The following is a 21,085-nucleotide window of genomic DNA, read 5'->3' as shown; positions in this document are numbered from 1 at the left end:
TTCTGCAATGCAGTTCTCCAGCCAATTAATGTGTACAAAAAAATTGTATGCTAGGGTAAATTGTGCATTAAAAAGTACATTTGAAAACAGTGTAGAAAAGTCCATTATACTTGAAAAAATGTATTATTGGGCAAAGCTGCATATATTAAGAGAAATTTGCACCAAAATGCAGATTAATATGCATGATGATGTTTGTTTGTTTGTTTGTTTGTTTTTGTTTGCTTCTTTGTTTGAATTACAAACTGATGTGGAAATGTGGAAAACTGAGTTTAAGATTGGAAAAAGGAGAAGCTGGAGAAACCAAAGCTGACAGATTTGCACAGCCCTACACCAAAGATGCAATACTATGTACACTTAAAGGTAAAGGTAAATGACCCCTGACTGTTAAGTCCAGTCACAGACGACTCTGGGGTTGCGGCGCTCATCTCGCTTTACTGGCCGAGGGAGCAGACGTTTGACCGCAGAAAGTTTTTTCCAGGTCATGTGGCCAGCATGGTGAAACCAGAGCAGCGCACAGAAATGCCGTTTACCTTCCCGCCGGAGTGGTACCTATTTATCTACTTGCACTTTGGGGGGTGTTTTCGAACTGCTAGGTTGGCAGATTGGCCCGAGCAATGGGAGCTCACCCAGGGATTCGAACCGCCAACCTTCCGATCGACAAGCCCTAGGCTCAGTGGTTTAGACCACAGCGCCACCCACGTCCCATACACTTACATGTGAGCAAATCCACTGAACTCACTGGGGCAGACTTCCGAATAGGCATGCATAGGACTTTATTGGGAGAGGCCCCCATTTTGAAGAAGTAAAACTGATGTATTTTTAGGTCTCTCTAGTAATTTGGCATACTTTAGACTGTGGATGGTAGCAGATGAGCCAAGGTAAGTTCATGGCTACAGCTTGTAGAGTAGTAGTTTGGATTTGATATCCTGCTTTATCACTACCCAGAGGAGTCTCAAAGCGGCTAACATTCTCCTTTCCCTTCCTCCCCCACAACAACCACTCTGTGAGGTGAGTGGGGCTGAGAGACCAGAGAAGTGTGACTAGCCCAAGGTCACCCAGCAACTGCATGTGGAGGAGCAGGGAATCGAACCCGGTTCACCAGATTACGAGTCCACCACTCTTAACCACTACACCACACTGGCTCTCTTCACTGGCTTGCGCTTAGAGAGGAGATATTTACCATGAGCTTGAGTGGTACACTCAGTGCGGCATAGCAGTAAAAAGGACCAGGAAGAAGCAAATAAGATGGGGGCCTTCATGTCCACACGGTGCTTGTAAATAACTAACCACTCTCCTTTGCTTTGTAGTGGACATTTCTTCCCTATGTGTACTAATGCTTACATCTGTACCACTGTTATGATTCCTCACCTACAGAAGGCACATGTTTCTTACAGAAATAAAGAAAAGAGAGAGCCAGGGAGGTGGGGAATGCATGCCTCTTTGATGCAAGGAAGCAAAGGCCATATTGGCTCAACCTCATCGAAGTACTCAAACCATCAATTTTGTATACGGTAGCTTTGCTCTGTGTTTGGGGCTCATGGGACGAGGAAGAAGAAAGCACAGAGGCTAGGTTAGCGGCATTTGCATTTGATATAGAACTTGCTTTTTAGAGCAACAGGTCTGTTGTGATGCATCCATAAAAAGATTGCTGAAAAGAAAGAGAGGCCATTGTGGGTCTTTGGCCTCCAGTCATATGAAAGCACAAAGGGGCAAAGAAGCGTGATTGGAGATGAGCAGACTCTGCCTAAGCACTGGAGGCGTAGACGAAAAGAACAATAAGTTCTGCTGTGCTGTGTGATATTAACTAATGGGTTTTACTTCTACAGCCAGCAGGATTTTCCTCACACCATTCAGAGTAAGAGATACTGGTGCCTGCTCCTTAGAATCATAGAATCATAGAGTTGGAAGAGACCACAAGGGCCATCGAGTCCAACTCCCTGCCAAGCAGGAAAAACACCATCAGAGCACTCCTGACATATGGTTGTCAAGCCTCTGCTTAAAGACCTCCAAAGTAGGAGACTCCACCACACTCCTTGGCAGCAAATTCCACTGTCGAACAGCTCTTACTGTCAGGAAGTTCTTCCTAATTTTTAGGTGGAATCTTCTTTCTTGTAGTTTGGATCCATTGCTCCGTGTCCGCTTCTCTGGAGCAGCAGAAAACAACCTTTCTCCCTCCTCTATGTGACATCCTTTTATATATTTGAACGTGGCTATCATATCACCCCTTACCTCCTCTTCTCCAGGCTAAACATGCCCAGCTCCCTTAGCCGTTCCTCATAAGGCATCATTTCCAGACCTTTGACAATTTTGGTTGCCCTCCTCTGGACACGTTCCAGTTTGTCCTTTTCAAACAAGCATCAGTTTTCCCTCCTGCAAGTCGCTTCTGTTGATTCAGGTCTCTCTACCACTTACAGATGGAATAAATGTCTATATTAACAACATGTAAACTGATCAGTTATATTTGATGTGAGACACTAATGCTATAGACAGTGTCTAGTTATGATGTTCCTGGCTGCTGAGAGTAGGTGGCTTATGAGTCCTTTGCAGTGTGAGTGTGCATTATTGTCTTGGAAAATATTCAATAGGGCCAGTTCTATAGAAAGGATTCTATGAATGGAAAAGAGAGGTGCTGTATGTACTTTTGTAACAACAACAACAACAAACAACAACATACATACATACAACCAACCAACCAACCAACTTGAAGCTCAAAAGCACACACAAAAATTCCTCCTTTGAACTTAGCAAGCTGATGTATTACTTTTCTAGAAAGCCCAGTGCATTAATACATGACAACTGCAATAAAGTCAATGTGCATGGGACTTGCTTGTTAATAGGCCGTCTAGATATAACTTAATTTTTATTATTACTGTGTTCATTGTTTCCAAGCAGTTAAACAATGATTACTAGGTCCTGGGTGCTGCTTAGAGTTAAGTCCATGGTCACCTCACGATTGGTTGGTTCTAGGACACAGTCAATTTGGGGTATCTATAAATGTTGCCTGCTTCTTGTGACCAGAGCGTGTATTCAGTGTATGTACAGCTAATCAAACTAATCCTATTGTTACAATGCCTTTGGATGAATCCCTGAGCACTTTGGTAAGAGGGGACCGATAGTACACCCTCAGTACTAAATTACTCTTGGGACCTCATATTGTCATCCAAAAAGTAATTCTGTGGGGGAGCTTTCTTTCTTCTTCAGCAGGCTTCCTCAACCTCGGCCCTCCAGATTTTGAGACTTCAATTCCCATCATCCCTGACCACTGGTCCTGCTAGCTAGGGATCATGGGAGTTGTAGGCCAAACTGAGGTTGCGGAAGCCTGTTCTACAGTGTCTCACACCCATTTTTGGATATATGCCTCTTCAAGTTCCCTCCAGCATTTTCTGGAGAGATAAGCCCTGCTGTTAGTTTTAGATTATCCACCCATCACATATGTGGTTGTCCTCTTGAGCTTTTAAAATTGTAGGTCTCCACACTAGCACTGCTCTGTTCCATCAAACTTGAAACACTTCAGGATGTAGCATATTTTCTGGAGTGCTTCAATAAGTATGTTTCTTGGCCTCTTTTCAGATTCATGTCACTTTGTTAGATTAGCTCTTCTTCCATGGAATAGGACTCTTTGTGGCATCACTACTCTAAGAACCAGAGATTCCAAATTAGTCTGTCCTACCGATGCCTCGATTTGGCAAAGCAATATTGTACCTTGTTCTCTCCGCAGACAAACTGAACAAGCTTAAATGCATGTATTACATATATATTTAACACCGGCTTTTTCAAGTGCCAAGCAAATGCAAAGCTGATGTTGCCAAATATGAATTGAGATCATTTCAGCGCAAACAGTTTGTTTTGCCCCAGACATTTTCATCTAGCAACAACAGAAGACTGAGATAAAGGCGTTCATCTGCTTATATTTCCTGTGGATTTCTTCCTATGCGCAGTATGCTCTTGGGCAAGTTATCAAAATCATCTTGGCAGCGCACCAGGACAAGCTAATCATATATTGTGGAATCATAATTATCTGTCTGGGAGTTATTTGCATGGCTCTCGGAGTCAGTATTCTCTGCGCTCTTGCAAAATTAACCCGGAGCCTTAACTGCTCTAACAGCTAAGGCCTCCAATCATGGCTGCAACCCGGAAAGCTCTTTTCAGTATACCCATGAGCTTGCATGTGCCCTCTGGGAATTGATGTTGTCTATTTTCCCTAACTATTTTAGATGCTTCTCAGAAGTGCTTTGCTATGCAGTATAAAGGAGCTTTGCCTGGCAGTGGTGGAAGGAATATCAAAGGTCCTGCTGTGTGTCTGAAGCTAGTTTCTGGTTCTCTGGAGAATACAAATATGTGCCTTCCGCTGTCTGTGATAGAGGTACTCATTAAAGCTGTCCACCTGAGAGATGATGGTTGTCTGCATTGTGCATGCAGATCTCTCTAAAGATCCACACCTCCTCCTTTAAAATGTTGTAAGTTAATACATTTATTTAATAATTGTAATAGCTGGTAGATTGATGGAGCAAGGCTATGGGATAAATTAAAGCTGCCAAATGATACCTGTTTTCCTCCAAATCTGATATGTTTCACAGGGTGGTGGAGTAACTAATAAGAGCCAGTTTTTCTGGAACAAAGCAAAAGTACTGGGGTGATGTTGGTTTTAAAATTTTTAATTGTATCTATTGAATGAGGACTAGGATATTCATTGTGGCTCCCATCTAAGTAAAAATGTACAATACGCTGATGGATTGGTGGATTAGGGGCGCTATGGTCTAAGCCACTGAGCCTCTTGGGCATGCCGATCAGAAGGTCGGCGGTTCAAATCCCTGCGATGGGGTGAGCTCCCATTGCTCTGTCCCAGCTCCTGCCAACCTAGCAGTTTGAAATCACGCCAGTGCAATAGTAGATAAATAGGTACTGTTGTGGCGGGAAGGTAAACAGCGTTTCCTTGTGCTCTGGTTTCCGTCATGGTGTCCCATTATGCCAGAAGCGGTTTAGTCACATGACCCGGAAAGCTGTCTGTGGACAAATGCCGGCTCCCTTGGCCTGAAAGCGATGAGCACCACACCCCATAGTCGTTTTTGACTGCACTTAACCGTCCAGGGGTTATTTACCTTTACCTATACTCTAGAAATTCTCTCTTCTTCTTTTTCACCAGTCCTTCCAATTATTGTATTTTACTAGTCTGATGTGCAAGCCTATAGATGCCTACTCAGAAGTAATCCCATTGGGTTCAGTTGGACATATGCTGATGTAAGTGCGTATAGGACTGCAGTCTAACTTGGTTTTCAAGAAATATTGTTTGTGAATCATGTCAGGAGCACTGTGATTTTTTAAAAAATAAATAAATTTATGTTCTTATTGAATATTTGTTTCGCTTTTGTCTGATGTATAGGAAAATGTATTTATGAATTTGGAACGAGGCTTGAAAACAGAGAAATAAAAGATTGTTTAAAATATAAACACAGAATCCCACTGAACTGTGTCAGGCTAGCTGTGCATAAATGGTCACTGTACAAAGCAAGCGAGATGTCAAGAGAAAAGAGTGCTAGATCAACCTTCTCCATGACATATTGTCGTCTAACAACAAGAAAAACGGAATATTATAAAAACATATGGAACCCTTGGTTTCTCAGCAGCAAATCCCATTGATGGTCCTGGCTTCACTCCATCCTTACCACATAGTGTGTTCACTCCTTCAGCAGGGATGCTGGACTATTTATTATGTTGTTGGCAAGATAATGCCTTTGCATCTATGCTAGTCTTTCCAGTCTGGCGATGAATACTGAAGTGTGGATAATGAATACTGTGGCCAGCTTTGCCCATGTACGGACGTAGGTAAGGAGCTTATTGTTTCTCTAAATTGGTTGTCTCTCCAAATTGTCTGGGAATTTCTCAATAAAGGCCCATTTCTCATGGTGAGACCTCCTTTTCCCATCAATCTCTTGGTACAACATTGCCCCCAGTCCACTAGTGGTGGTATCTGTGTGCCAAGTAGAGAATGAATGGCTTACTTGCAACTGCACAGGCTAACACTGGAGCCTATGTTAAGCACCGAATAATCTCATGAAACATTTTCTTACAATCTTCATTCCATTGTGCTCCAAACGATTCTAGTGGATCATGACAGAAAGCCTCTGATGGTTGCCAACGTTGATGCCAAAATCCAGCATCGCCTGAGCGAGTGTGGCTTTCTTCCGATTGAAGTGCAGCGTGTTTGAGGACTGGGACATTCACAGGGAAACCAAAATGCTTGTTTACAAAGCTATTGTACTACCAACCTTACTATATGCTTGTGAAACATGGACCACTTATAAATGCCATCTCCAACTCCTCAAAAGATTCCATCAACGGTGTCTCCAAAAATTTTTACACATCACTTGGGGAGACAGGCGAACTGGGTTTCTCAAAAACAAGTCATACCAAACGAATCTCATTTCTTTTTTCTTTTCTTTTTTGATAGAGTCACAAGCTTGGTGGATCAGAGGAATGCTGTTGACATAGTATATCTTGATTTCAGTAAAGCTTTTGACAAAGCCCCACATGATATTCTTGCAGAGAAGCTGTACAATGTGGGTTGAACAAGGTAACTGCTAGGTGGATTTGTAGCGGGTTGACTGCAAAGGCAAAGGCTATCTGTCTGATGCCTTTCAGGATTAATTATTGTAGCCCTTGATATTTGTGAATACGGCCTTCCAGGTGTATACAGTCTGTATAATAGTTACACATGGCACTAGTAAAAGGTTTGTGGTGAGCACCTAAAGTAAAACCCCCATCACTTGACACCTTAACACGGGAACTCTTGCAATAGCTGGGCAACATCTATAAAGTCTCATGTACTCTCATATGTTTGCAGTTATCATGGGCATAGCCTGTTGTGCAAACCTGCGAGCCAACCTTGAGGAAAGCATTTATCTTAAGCAACAACCTTGCATCTGTACATTAAAACGTTCTATCCATTTTCAATTATAAAAGCATTCTGATGAAAAGGGAATCTTTATTTCAGTTTTGCACCTGCTGCATAGTCCTCTTTTGACATCCTAATCCTTTGTTTGTGACACTATTCATTGCCTCAGCAACCAAGTACATGCGAATTTTCCGAACAGAGGATTAGGACTCCAGGTGAGAAATAAGCACAACCAAGAACAATGAACCTCTTCTCCGCCCCCTACCCCCACTTTCCAAGTTGTGTGCAGACATTATAGCCCAGATTTGAAAGTGTCAAAGAGGGCATCTAATTGCTTGCAACAAAATCTGGGCCATTTCTTGCCACTGAAGCAGTTTTGGAAACTTTGCCTCAACCAGTTAAAAGATCGCACCTGTTGTTAAAACGAATGGCGACCAGATGCCATTTTAATGGTGTATTAGACAAAACACAGAGATAGGGGATTGAGAGAGGAAGAGGCTGCAGTATTTCTCACTGCCAATTTCTCATCAGAGTTACTAATATATTCACCGGCTTCTTGTCTGGCAGCCTCCGCAGAGGACTAAACAGGCTTGGAATGAAGCCCACGAACTTCTCGTAGGCTGGCAAATCCTGCCATCTTTAATGGTGTTGACTAGATGGGAAGTGACCTGTGACAAGATATTGGCAACAATATCCCAAAATCATTGTGAACGGGAAAATTAAAATAGCAACATTAACACATAGATTGTGGAGGAAAACACCTTCAAAAATAAGTGGGGGGGGGAGCACTGGAGATAAGGTTGCAGTTCACTCCATCACACGTTTCTTGACACATTTGTGTGGCGTGTCTCTTACAGTCTTGCCAGTTTGTGGAAGACCTGAAGGGTCATATTTAGAAGTTCTTCCTAAAGACATAATTTCCCAGCCATGACATTTTGCAAGATACATGTTCAGCAGACATATTATGTGGTGCATCTATTGCTGGACTGGCTTTAGATTCCTGAGTGAATATGCGCTGTGTGAATATGTGCCACTATTACCAGCCCGGGTCACTTAGATGCTACTTAAATTTTAACACAAGCTGTGGGGGAAATCTTCTTTAAGGCCAGGGACCAGACATACAAGGTCCTGAGTTCCCCCTTGGTTCATCCCCTTTTCTTTCAAGAAAACATGTAACTAAGCAAAACAGGGGAGTGGTTAAATAAAAAGTGAGTGCAAGCTGGTCCCCTTAGACCAGGAGAGAGGTACAAGTAGCCATCTAAATATTGATGGACTCCCACCAGCCCTAAACACCAGAGTGGTTAGAGTTGATTAGAGTTGATTATGGAAACTGCAGTTCAGCATTATCTGGAAGGCTGTATTATTTCATTGTTGTTAGCCGCCCTGAGCCCGGCTTCGGCTGGGGAGGGCGGGATATAAATAAAATTTATTATTATTATTATTATTAAGGCTGCACGCTCCCCATCTTTGCCTTTAGCTACATTCTGAGTGGATTCTAATGCAACGTGCTCTGTGTAACGCTACTTTTGAAAAGTGTTCGGAAACAAGCTCCAATAAGTGTTGGAAATGTAAAGAAAGGGAAGGCACATTTTTTCACATGTGGTGGAACTGTAAAATAATTAAAAAATACTGGGAGATGACTTATAATGAAATGAAAAGAATGTTTAAGATAACCTTTGTTAAAAGACCAGAAGCTTTCTTATTAGGCATTTTAGGTCAAGATTTGCCAAAAGACAAGAAGAATTTTTTTATGTATGCTACAAGGGAAGGGAAGTTGGGGGAAGGGTAATTGAGAATTCATTTTTTGATTATTATTTTTACCAGTAGTGATTATGTTAAAATTTGTTGAAAATTTAATAATAAAAATATTTTTTAAAAAATATGAAAAGTGTTTGGAAACTATAATGGCTGTAAAATGCTGCAGTCAGGCTTGCTGTGGCCAGAGCAGTTTGATGGAGCATGTTGACTCCGTTTCTGGATCCGCTTTCATGACTTCCAAGGTCATCAGTTCAAAGGTGATCACCTTTAAAGCCCTAAGTAGCTTGTTCTGATGATACCTGAAGGACCATCTCCTCCAACATCAACCTGTCCATCTGCTCAGGTTGGGGAGGGCGGGGCCTTCTCAGCATTCTGCTGTCAAGAGTGCATTTTGCATTCCCCATGGCAGTGCCCAGGGTGAAGACGTCTGTGCCAAGAGATCTGCCCAGCTCACTCACTAATGGCATTTTGCTGCTGTATAACGACTCTGTTTCAGCAGACATTTGGCCTACCTCTGCCCACCCTTGTGATTCGGTCACTTTCTCCCTTCAATCCAGATTTTCACTTACCCTCCCCTTTTTTGGAGTATTCTTAATATGAGAAAGTCGAGACTGAGGGAAGGGAAATTATGGGAAGGCAGCGATTTGGAGAATGTCATTGGAGAATTAACAGAGCTATAAGAAGCATACCATCTACTGTACACTAAACAACAGAGCAGATGGGGAAAGGGGGGGGGTAGAGACCCTGAGATCAGGGACTTTGCTAGAATGTGAAATTGCATCAGGCCAGAGCACTTTAAGGTATGTCATAGCAGTAAGAGTGAGGTTGGCAGTCATAGAAATTGCAGCAAAGTACCAAGGAGGAGGTTAAGAATAACTGTCTTCTGAATGAGATAGCTGCAGCCTTCAGAAATATCAAGAAGTTTGCAACAGTGGTTTTCAGCTCCTTTCCTAACAGAAACCCCTATGGTTTTATTCGCTACAATACATTAGTAGGTATGATTCCCCCACACCTTTACAAAGCTACACAATGCATCTCTATCTGGGAAATGCTGTCAGCTTGGCAAAGAAGAAATAATTAGGGGCCAGCCTAGCCAAGACATTAGAATTCAATGACTGCATCCGGGATCTCTGTATGTTTCTTTCAAAAAGCAGCCGTGGTCTCCCCTGAATTGGATCGTGGCTGTCCATATAATACAGTGGTGCCTCACAAGACGAAAAGAATCCGTTCTGTGATTCTCTTCGTCTAGCGGTTTTTTCGTCTTGCGAAGCAAGCCCATTGAAGGATTAGCGGATTAACGCTATTAGCGGCTATTAGCGGCTTATCTGCTGATCGGATCAGCTGATAAGCGGCTTAGTGGCTTAGAAAAAGGGGGGAAAGGGGAAAAAAACCAGCAGGAACTCGCAAGACATTATGGTCTTGCGAAGCAAGCCCATAGGAAATTCGTTTTGCGAAGCACCTCCAAAACGGAAAACTCTTTCGTCTAGCGAGTTTTCCGTCTTGCGAGGCATTCGTCTTGCGGGGCACCACTGTAGTTACACAATGGAAGAAGTAGGTTAAACCTTTTCTCTGTGAAATTTCCCCAATCATGCTTGCCAGCCCCATCGGCTATTTGTTCATAAAATATACTGCTTTTGAAGCAAATATCAAGCTCAATGGGATATTGGGTGGCATTATAAACGTTACCAATAAGATGGCATCCATAAGATGGATGTCTTCACACTGCTTGATTCACTAAAGGTAAAGGTAGAGTTTGAAAGCACGCCAGTACAAGTAGATAACTAGTTACCACTGTGGCAGGAAGGTAAACAGCCTTTCTGTGAGCTCTGGTTTCCAAATGACCTGGAAAGCTCTGTGGAGAAACACCGGCTCTCTTGGCCTGAAAGCGAGATGTGCACCGCAACACCATAGTCGCCTTTGACTGGACTTTATTGTCCAGGAGTCCTTTATGTTTTCTTTTTTCCCTTCAGCAATCCTCTAGCTTTCTAGAGGATAAAGGTAAAGGGACCTCTGATCATTAGGTCCAGTCGTGACCGACTCTGGGGTTGCGGCCCTCATCTCGCTTTATTGGCCAAGGGAGCTGGCGTGCAGCTTCTGGGTCATGCGGCCAGCATGACTAAGCCGCTTCTGGCTAACAAGAGCAGTGCATGGAAACACTGTTTACCTTCCCGCCGGAGTGGTACCTATTTATCTACTTGCACTTTGACATGCTTTCGAACTGCTAGGTTGGCATGATGTCTAGAGGATGTCTAAGACTAAATGGCAGTAACTGGTGTGAAGACTGCAGCCAAGTATTGTTACATGTTTTGGGTGCCAGAGTTTGTGGGGGCAAGGCACTCATATTTCCTTGATTTAGAGAAGGTGCCAGACATTGAATTTACCAGTGTAGAAATGCAGGCTAAACTGGTTTCTCCTAACCAGAGAGTCGCCTTGAAATAAGCCATTAAGAAACAAAAGCAGTGCCATGACCCATCAAGATTGGCTATCAGCAAAGCAAAGGCTGTACCACTGGCTGGCTCGCTCTGTGACAGTTTATGCGCTCCATGTATTTTTCTGGAAATAAAAAATTTAAAAAGGAGTTGCCATCATCTTCATATGATTATTTGTATTTGTGAATTCAAAGCAGCTTTCACTGACTGATATTTATCGCACTGCTTCGCAGGAAATGCTGTCAATCACTTCAGCTACACTCCCACTGAAGAAGTGTACGTTATTAGCTAACCTCAGCCATTACTATGCTTGTTTTGTGACAACCACACATTGCTAAAAATTAATTAAAAGAGCTATTTAAGCAGAAAAAGCGCATGCGTGGGGTAGGCAATTTCAACCTTTTTTTCCTTCACAACAACGTGCAATACCCTGTAGCAGTTGCTTTATTTTGCTCTCCAACAGTAGGGTGTTTCCTACCGCTCACTTCCCATCTGTATCCCATTTTCTCAGTCACTGAACAAATGCAATTAGCTTGCAGTCAGCCACATAATGATCTCCTACAAGTACCACTAAGGTGTTGTGTATCCATGGATTCTCACTTCCCCCCCCCCCCAGAATATTATGCTTTTCAATACTCAGCCTGATTCACAGGTCAAGAGGAGTTCCTGCACTTCAGCCCGTTTCAAAAGTAAATCAAGCAGATTTTTATAGGGTTTTATTCTAAGAATTTTCGCTTATCAGAGCAACTTTAGATTCATTTGACGCATGCATGTTCATGACTGCGATATGGAAAGATAAACTGAATGTTATCACAGATATAGGACCACACAGAGAGCTTGCCCTTCTGTGATACAATGGGTCGGTGTGTCTGCTGTTAACAAGAAGGTTTGGGGTTCGAGCCCACCCATGGATGGCTGTGGGCAGGATTCCTACATTGCAGGGGGGTTGGACTAGATGTCTCTCAGGATCCCCTCCAACTCTACAATTCTTTGATTTCCCAACACCTGAAACAAAATGGAGTCAGTTTATAAATCCAGTTACCAGTCAACACAAACACAGTAAGTAGAATAGCGTACAGAAATGATAAGGTGTGAATCTGCCATTGGCTGAACTGGATTGGAGACCCCAGGGCATATAATACAAATCTTAACATTTCATGGCGAATTGAGAGTTATATAAAACTATATTCAGCTACCCATGATATACTTTATCTTGGGGATCAAGTGTAGGTAATATATTTAAAAGGAGGAGGCAATAATGATGCTTCAGCAATATAAAATAAGTAGCAATACATGTAAAAGGTAATGGCCCCTGGACAGTTAAGTCCAGTCAAAGGCACCTATGGGATTGCAGCACCCATCACGCTTTTCAGGTCGAGGGAGCCGGCGTTTGTTCACACGTAGCTTTCCGGGTCATGTGGCCAGCATGACTAAACCGCTTCTGGTGCAACGGGACACTGTGAAGGAAACCAGAGCACATGGAAACGCCGTTTACCTTCCCGCTGCAGCGGTACCTATTTATCTACTTGCATTGGTATGCTTTTGAACTGCTAGGTTGGCAGAAGCTGGGACAGAGCAACAGGAGCTCGCCCTGTTGCAGGGATTCGAACCGCAACCTTCTGATTGGCAAGCCCAAGAGGCTCAGTGGTTTAGACCACAGCGTCACTTGCTCCCTAGCAATACAGGTATGCTTGTCCAAACAAAGATCTTATGCTGGGTCTCATGATATGGAAAGATAGCTATCATATCTGTCTGCATACAGTGGTACCTCGGGTTAAGAACTTAATTCGTTCTGGAGGTCTGTTCTTAACATGAAACTGTTCTTAACCTGAAGCACCACTTTAGCTAATGGGGCCTCCTGCTGCCGCTGAACGATTTCTGTTCTTATCCTGAAGCAAAGTTCTTAACCCTGGGTAACCTGTAACCTGAAGCGTATGTAACCTGAAGCGTATGTAACACAAGGTACCACTGTATATGCATTATCAACAACAGGTATAATAAGATTGCCAGCAGCTTTTCCTTTTTTATTATTATTGAGGGGATGGGAATCTTTGCAGCAGGAGATTGCTTTAATCTTTGTGCCATGTAAACCCTACATGTGTAGGAAAGCAGGCCAAATCCTCGTGGATTCCAGTAAACCAATATTGAATATATCTAGCAGTATTAATCTCAGATGGCCTCAGTACGTAGGAGAAAAAACCTTGAAAAGGGCAGGCTGATTCTTATCACCATATGCATACAATAGAAGCTGCTAACATGGGAAACCGCCCCAGGGGTTCTACAACATGCTATGCTTGGCAGCTTTCCTTGTCGAAACCAGCAACAAAACAAAAGCTTTTATTATTTTTTTATAGGTCTCTTTAGTCAGCTAGCATATGTTATCCCATTTAGACTCTTGGCCCAGCCCAGTGCTGTCAGAATATTTCATGTCTCGCTACAGGAAGCTGCATTATGTCCAAGAAAAACAACTTTCCTTACACCTTAGCCACCCACATAAGGAATCCTAACAGCCTCCGCTGGGAGAAGTGGAATATGGAGGAGATGATTGACTTGAAAAGTAGTCGGCTGTTTGAAAGTGTATGGGGCACCCCTTCTCAAGGTTTACAATACATAACCTTAGAAACATAAAATCCTGTTACGTTCAGCCAAAAACAATACAGGCAGTGCCACATTCTTATACATGTCTACTCAAAAGGATGTTCCCCTTACCACAGGGAATTGGAGATGGGATTGCAGACTAAAGCATTAATCCACTTTTAGATTAGCCCTAGCTTTGCCGCAAGACACAAAAAATATATTGTTATACAGTGCTTTTCTTCTATAAAAAAAAAAGGTGCCGGTACTCTTGAGTACTCCCAGAAAAAGCACTGGTTATAGATTTGAGGGGGTGCCCCCCCTAAACCGCAAAAATTGATAAATGGTAGGATTCTGATTATTTGTAGTATGGCAGGACCCAACAAATACAATTAGATTCAGTTCTGAATAAACATGCATAGGACCATGTTGCTAGCAACCACAATAAAGATTTTTATTTAGGACACAGGTGGCGCTGTGGGTTAAACCACAGAGCCTAGGGCTTGCCAATTAGAAGGTTGATGGTTCGAATCCCCGTGACGGGGTGAGCTCCTGTTGCTCGGTCCCTGCTCCTGCCAACCTAGCAGTTCGAAAGCACTTCAAAGTGCAAGTAGATAAATAGGTACCGCTCTGGCAGCAAGGTAAACGGCATTTCTGTGCGCTGCTCTGGTTCACCAGAAACGGCTTAGTCATGCTGGCCACATGACCCGGAAGCTGTATGCCGGCTCCCTCGGCCAATAAAGCAAGATGAGCGCCGCAACCCCAGAGTCGGCCACGACTGGACCTAATGGCCAGGGGTCCCTTTACCTTTACCTATATAAAAAGCATTGTTTAAGGAAGGCAATAAAGAGACACATTACTAAATACAGAAATCACAACCAAATTTGATGTAAAAAAAACAAACCCTGAAAATCTACATTGTGTTGTTTAACTCAAGAACTCTGGTTCCTGAGTTCCTTTCTGTGTTAAAAACAGAATGTAATCTGAAGCCCAGCTATAAGCACATTTAACGCATTGATTTCAATGTGACTGCATGCACTGCCACCAAAAATACTGGGGAAGTGTTTTTCTTCTTCTCATGATTGCTATTATCAGAATACCCAAATGTTAGTGTTATATTTCTTTCTCTTTTTTGCAGACTATAAACTTAACTCTAAGTGTTATGTTATCAGTTTCACTTCATCTTGAAAGGATTCCAACTCCGTCTCATTTTTAAAATATTATACAGGTAGATTGCATCTCATGCTAATTTCACTTACAGTTACAGATTTATGTGGATCGACGATTTTTTTAAAAAAAACAACAACAAAAAAGGGGGAGCGGGTGGGGAACCCCTGGAAGGGCCAATTGAGATCAACCTGCTTACAAGCTGAGATCTATATTATGAAAAACTACACAATATACATCTGCTGTATAGTATATATAAGATTCTACCTGACTAAATCATGCTCAGAGCAGACCCACTGAAATGAATGGGAGCTGAAAGTCTGCATTGACAACTCCATTGATTTCAGTGGGTCTATTCAGAATAATATCTAAACACGTGGAATTATATTTCTTCCATATACCTTTCCAACTGTTGGATACAAAATGCCATTATTTTGACCGCTGTAAGCAGATGAAAACATTAGCAGGATTTCAATGTCATTTCAATGTATCAAAGATTATGGATAACATGGATGGATATAAAATATAGAGTATGGAATAATATGAGGTGAAAATGTTGGCAATAAGAGCCATGGAGGGGAAGTCTTGAGATTCAGAGAATTTTCTATACATGGATATGTATTTGGTATTGTTATAAATTTCTATCTGTAAAATCAAATAAAAATGATTTTTAAAAAAGCCATTATTCCATCTCAACCTTTACGTGATTCGCAATGTCAAGTTTGCCCTCTGCCCCTTTCTTACCTTGTTTTCCATACCAAATCACTAGATTCCTTCTCCTCAGGGCCACTTTATTGTGGATTCCTCAGAAATGCCATCAAATTCCCAAATGTTTCTTATTAGCTTTATCGGTCTTCAACTGCTTTTCTTCTGTTTTAGAAAACACACTTTTAACCACTGCAAGATATAAAAATAAGAAACATGATATTTGACAAAATGTAATAAACATTTCAAAGTCTAATACAATATGAAACTGAAAAAACTAATATTCACTACCATCCGCCAATATTTAATTGCCTTCCCATACTTCCAACATGTGTGCATGTCTGCAAAATCTCTTCGTTATTTACAAATATTCCATCTCCTTGGAAGACACGTTCTTGTCACGGGGCCTCTTTTTGGTTTTGTACAAATTTAGTACATTCAATCTCCTTTTCACCAATTTTATTCATTTTGCAGGCCCACAAGCACCACTGTACATCTAAAAGCACTTTTCTTTATAGTTTCTCTACCATTTCTTGATAAAGGTTTTATATTCTTCTACCTGAGTATTAAATAATATCCCATAAACATTTGATAGCTTGTTTCTATTGGTTGGTGTCAACTTTTCTGGTCTTTTTACCTTTAACCCATGATTTACTCCTTACATTTTTCCCCCTTTCATCCCCAGTAAAATTGGAAAGCGTTCCAATTATAAAGTAATGGGGGGGAGTGCATTAATTTGGAAGAAGAATGTGCCTCCCACAAGGTGTTTAACTATGATGAATTGCCAATCCAACAGCATTAATTGTCTTTATTGTCAAAGTAGGGAGTGCCCAGGAAAAGAAGTGGTTATCAATTCTGAAAAAAACAGACTTCTGGTGATTAAGAATACAGCAGTCATAATTAGAGATTATCTGGTACTTAAAAACGAGTCAAAAAATACATTTCTATCTCCCCGAATAAAATAAACGCAGCCCATTTTAATACTTCCTGCTGCAGCCTAGCCATCTATATACTTCACCAAGCTCCCTACATGAAAAAGATGAGGTTATATTACACACAGACTTAGCGGAGACAGAATGCAAGGCCTTCACAATGCATTATTTATAGCCTACTACCGGTTCGTATTCTTTGGGAGAAAAATGCACGAGGCAAAAGCCCTGAACCTTGTGATTGATAAAGTATGGAACAAAGTTAACAGAAATCTTAAATCATCTACCAAAGACCTGAAGGTAAAACTCATGCAACAGCAAGTACCCAGCAGACTACATCTAAGATAGATAAACAGGGAATCAAAGCCTCCAACAGGGACTGGGAATATGGAAAGCTCAATATAGCACCAGCTCCTTTTGTTGAGCCTTCAGATGCAGTTTTTGAGGCAATGTGCTGTATCACACTCATACAGTTATAAATCAGCCATATTTTTTCTATTTTTCTAATTCTGCAATTCCTGATCTTCACCACATTTTCTCATGTTTAAAATTAGTTTTCTGGGGGGGTTCAGGATGAGCAGAGGACTGAGGGTGGGGAAAGAGAAAGGGTTGGGTTTTTTAAAATAATAATCAATCTTTATTAAACGTTTTCAACATACAATAAAAGCCAAAATAATCTAGAAAGGAAAAAGCAAGAATAAGTAAGGGAAGAAAATTAAGAAGAAGAGCGGAACAGAGAAAGTAAATACAATATTTCAAACAGTGAAAATCAAGATGGAAAAGTTGTTGAGCTTTCTTTTGTTTTGCCCAAAGTTCAAAAAATGCCGTTTTCGAGCTATTTTAACATCAGCAAAATTGCCTGCTATACGTCCAGATATTCCCAGACATTTGGATGATGCTGATGAATGTGGGTATAGCATTCCGAGCGTATAGCAACCCTACAATTGTATCTTTACCCTTATTTAACACGCAGGGCCCCTTCAGAGAAAGGATTGTTTAACACTTTTCAGCCCAATAATCTGGCTGCTCTAATTCAGCCCTTCCCAAGATGCTTTCCTCCCCAGAGCTACACAGATATTTATGATATAGCTCCAGCCTGAGCCCTACGTAGACAAGCTGTATGGCCAGTGACCTACAGCGTACAGTTTGTTTGTTTGTTTGTTTGTTTGTTTGTTTAACTGCATTCGTGTGACACTCTTCATCCAAAGATCACAGAAAGAAAAGAGATCAGAAATACCATACTCTGTAAGCAACCAAAACTACTTAGTGAAGTATCTGTCAGTAACAGAGGTGCAAAATCTTAGGTGTAGACAGCTGCATTTGGCCTCTGGAAATTACACCCATCCCAACCTTCCTCTCTTGGCCAGACCTAAATTCTTGCTTGCCTGGCTGACTTGTGAAACGTTTCTTTGCGTGTCGAGGTCTCCAGTAAAGGTAAAGGGACCCCTGGCCGACTCTGGGGTTGCGGCGCTCATCTTGCTTTATTGGCCGAGGGAGCCGGCGTACAGCTTCCGGGTCATGTGGCCAGTATGACGAAGCTGCTTCTGGCGAACCAGAGCAGCACATGGAAACGCCGTTTACCTTCCTGCAGGAGCGGTACCTATTTATCTACTTGTACTTTGACGTGCTTTCGAACTGCTAGGTTGGCAGGAGCTGGGACCAAGCAATGGGAGCTCACCCCATCGCAGGGATTCGAACCGCTGACCTTCTGATCGGCAAGTCCTAGGCTCTGTGGTTTAACCCACAGCGCCACCCATGTCCCTTGTCGAGGTCCCCAAGCCACCCCCTAAATAAATCACAATTCACATAGAATTTTTGTTTAAGGTTTTTGGCATAATTTTGGCCACAACTTTATTAAAATACATAATGTGAGTGGTTGTTTAGGCATTGGTTACGACTATCTGTCCCCTGTCCCCCCCCCCCCCGCCTAGGGACAGAACTGACTTCCGGATTCCAGCAAAAGCACTGAACCGTTGCGAAAGGTGCTAAAAAGGCTGGTGGTGAGGTTTTGCTAGGTGTTTTTTGTTTTTGCAGATAGTAAACTCCTGTCACCAAGGAGCCCTAGTTGCAAAGTGCCTTGAGTTTGCTACCAGAAACTCGGTCTGTTTTTTCGATAGCAGTAATTGGGCTAAAGATACAACCAACAAATACAGTGGTGCCCCGCAAGACGAATGCCTCGCAAGACGAAAAACCCGCTAGACGAAAGGGTTTTCTGTTTTTTGATGCGCTTCGCAAGACGAATTTCCCTATGGGCTTGCTTTGCAAGACGAAAACATCTTGCGAGTCTTGCGTTTCCCCCCCGCTTTTTTCCCCTTTTTCTAAGCCGCTAATAGCCTTTTAGCCGCTAAGCCTTTAATAGCCGCTAAACCGCTAATCCACTAAGCCGCTAATAGGGTTGCTTCGCAAGACGAAAAAACCGCTAGACGAAGAGACTTGCGGAACGGATTATTTTCGTCTTGCGAGGCACCACTGTACAGCACATGGAAACCATCAGTCAGGTTGTGTATCCACAGCAGAGACCAGAGCAGGAATGTCCACTAGGAGGAGTGCAGATGAAATTACACACCTGCATGGGCACAACCAAACACCTTCATCTGCCCCAGCTTTAACAAACCATGTCTCTCCTGTTATGTACTGAAGTTCTCACCTTGGGCCAGCAGGGGGATACTGTAGTTATGCAAATGAAGGATCGAAAGTGATGTTCAGTGATTGGATAGTTTGTATGCAAATGAAGGATTGAAAGTGACATTCAGTGATTGGCTAGTTACAGAAAATGGTTACTGTTGCATTCTAGTGGAGCTCTATATAAGCAGGCTGACTGAGCTCCTCAGTTCAGTTCTGTTCCAGCTTACAAATAAAGAGTGTCGTCTAATATGTTCGCCACAACTTAACATCTCCCATATTGGATTTCTCTACAGCCGGGGGGGGGGGGGGAGCTGCAACTTTCCAACTTAAGCCCCTGAAGGTGCAACTCCTCCATAGGCTCTGGAGACAGATGGGACACATAATTTCTAACCTGGTTTAGCATTTTAACTTTTTGCATTGCAGGGGGTTCGGCTAGATGTCCTCGGGGCGAGGCTCCCTTTCCAACAACCCTACAATTCTATGTTGCAATTCCACCCTAGATTTCCCCCTTTTTGCAAACCTCTCTACTTCTTCTTTTTTGCAATGTATAAATTGCGTGAGCTGACTAAACAAACACAAAGCAATAGGTCCCCTAGCCAAAAAACAGGGGGTGGAGAGAGAGAGAGTGGAGGAGGCAGCCGTCCGCCCGCGCCTCTCTCGCCTTCCTTGCTCGCAGGAAGAGGAAGGAGCAGCCGTCCTCCTCTTTCCGCGCGTCCCTTTCTCTCTCCTCCTCCCGCTTCGCCGCGCGCTCTGACGACAGATCCGTGCGCAGCCAGAGGCCACGTTGGCAACTGAGGACGCTGCTGGAGGAGCCGCTTTGCGCTTGAGCTTTTTGGGGCTGACTCTTGATTTGCAGCAAGCAGCAGCAGCTTCCGAGCGAGCATGTCTTCGCCGCCTAAAGTCAAAACAGAGACCCGGGCTGGACACCCTCCTGCTGGTACTGCTGACCTCTCCCCGATCTCTCTCTCTTTCCTTCTCTCTTTCCACCTCTCCAGATCTTGGCTTGGCCAAACGGGAGTTTGTTGTTGGGAGGGGTGATTAGGGGAGGAGGGGGAAGCTGGTAAGTTTTTTAAAATTAAAAATACCCCCTCCACACATATACACAGTATTTGCATGTCGTCCTAAACGGAGAGTGGGCCGGGTTGTGGACATGTTTTGTGTGCGCGGGTCATTGCGCGCATCAGGGAAGGAGGCGGGTGCCCGATTCTTTGTAAAGCTGCAAATCCTGTGCACGTTTACTCGGGAGCAAGCCCCGTGGAGCAGAGTTGGGGTTGTTGTTGTTGTTGTGAGCGCAAGAAGGAAGCCCAGCTTCATTGAGGTGACGTGGGCGGCTGCAGCCCAAAGTGTGCTTACAAAAAGTGAGCCCCGTTGAAGCTGCGGGGCTTTCTTCCGGGTAAGCAGGATTGCAACGTTGCTATCTAGTCAACATGCTGAGGATCGGGGTGCACGGAAGGTGCTGCACTGTTAATACGTGCTTCCTTCCGCCTCTTCTTAAAGCAACAAAAGTTTTGTACAGTATGGCCTATGCGTATTGAAACTTCTGCAAAGTAGGGCTTTGTCCACTCCCCCCTTTCCACTTGAGGACGCCATGCCAACGTATGCAAGAAAACAGATCCCTCAAGTGTCTTGTGAAAAGCCACTTGGAGGTCACCGAGTGGATTCTCATAGGAGTCCAGCTTATAGACACCGTAGCACAAAGGAACATTGCAAAGTGTGTGTGGATGCCATAATACAATACAGAGTTACTGTGTACTATTGCAGCCAGATCGTATAAGCTTTTTTCAGTGAGTTTAATAGCACTTATTCTCAGGTTAAAGGGACGCAGGTGGCGCTGTGGGTTAAACCACAGAGCCTAGGACTTGCCGATCAGAAGGTCGGCGGTTCGAATCCCCGCGACGGGGTGAGCTCCCGTTGCTTGGTCCCTGCTCCTGCCAACCTAGCAGTTTGAAAGTGCGTCAAGTGCAAGTAGATAAATAGGTACCGCTCCGGCGGGAAGGTAAACAGTG

General features: G+C 43.1%; 1 protein-coding gene and 1 long non-coding RNA gene across 3 annotated transcripts in view; one reads left to right on the top strand and one right to left on the bottom strand.

Moving 5' to 3' along the window:
- Positions 1-11,377: 11,377 nt before the first annotated feature.
- LOC308594003 lies at positions 11,378-19,655 on the bottom strand. Of its 2 annotated transcripts, none has more exons than XR_014011209.1 (3): positions 19,471-19,655; positions 15,565-15,717; positions 11,378-12,084 (listed from the first exon to the last, which is right to left on the bottom strand). It is a non-coding gene; the product is annotated as an uncharacterized lncRNA (long non-coding RNA). The 2 variants fall into 2 exon arrangements; XR_014011210.1 differs by having other exon boundaries at positions 15,579-15,717.
- Positions 19,656-19,809: 154 nt separating this feature from the next.
- DAP (death associated protein) overlaps positions 19,810-21,085 on the top strand; it is a 37,263-nt gene continuing 35,987 nt past the window's right edge. Inside the window, exon 1 of the mRNA XM_081206712.1 lies at positions 19,810-20,016. Coding sequence (XP_081062838.1) covers positions 19,962-20,016 — 55 coding nt within the window. The 5' untranslated portion in view covers positions 19,810-19,961. The remainder of the gene's footprint in view (positions 20,017-21,085) is intronic.

The sequence above is a fragment of the Podarcis bocagei genome (assembly GCF_964188305.1).
Source record: "Podarcis bocagei genome assembly, chromosome: 8".
NCBI classification, from domain to species: domain Eukaryota; kingdom Metazoa; phylum Chordata; class Lepidosauria; order Squamata; family Lacertidae; genus Podarcis; species Podarcis bocagei.
The sequence above is the reverse complement of the archived record's forward strand: the minus strand, read 5'-3'. Positions and strand labels throughout refer to the sequence as shown.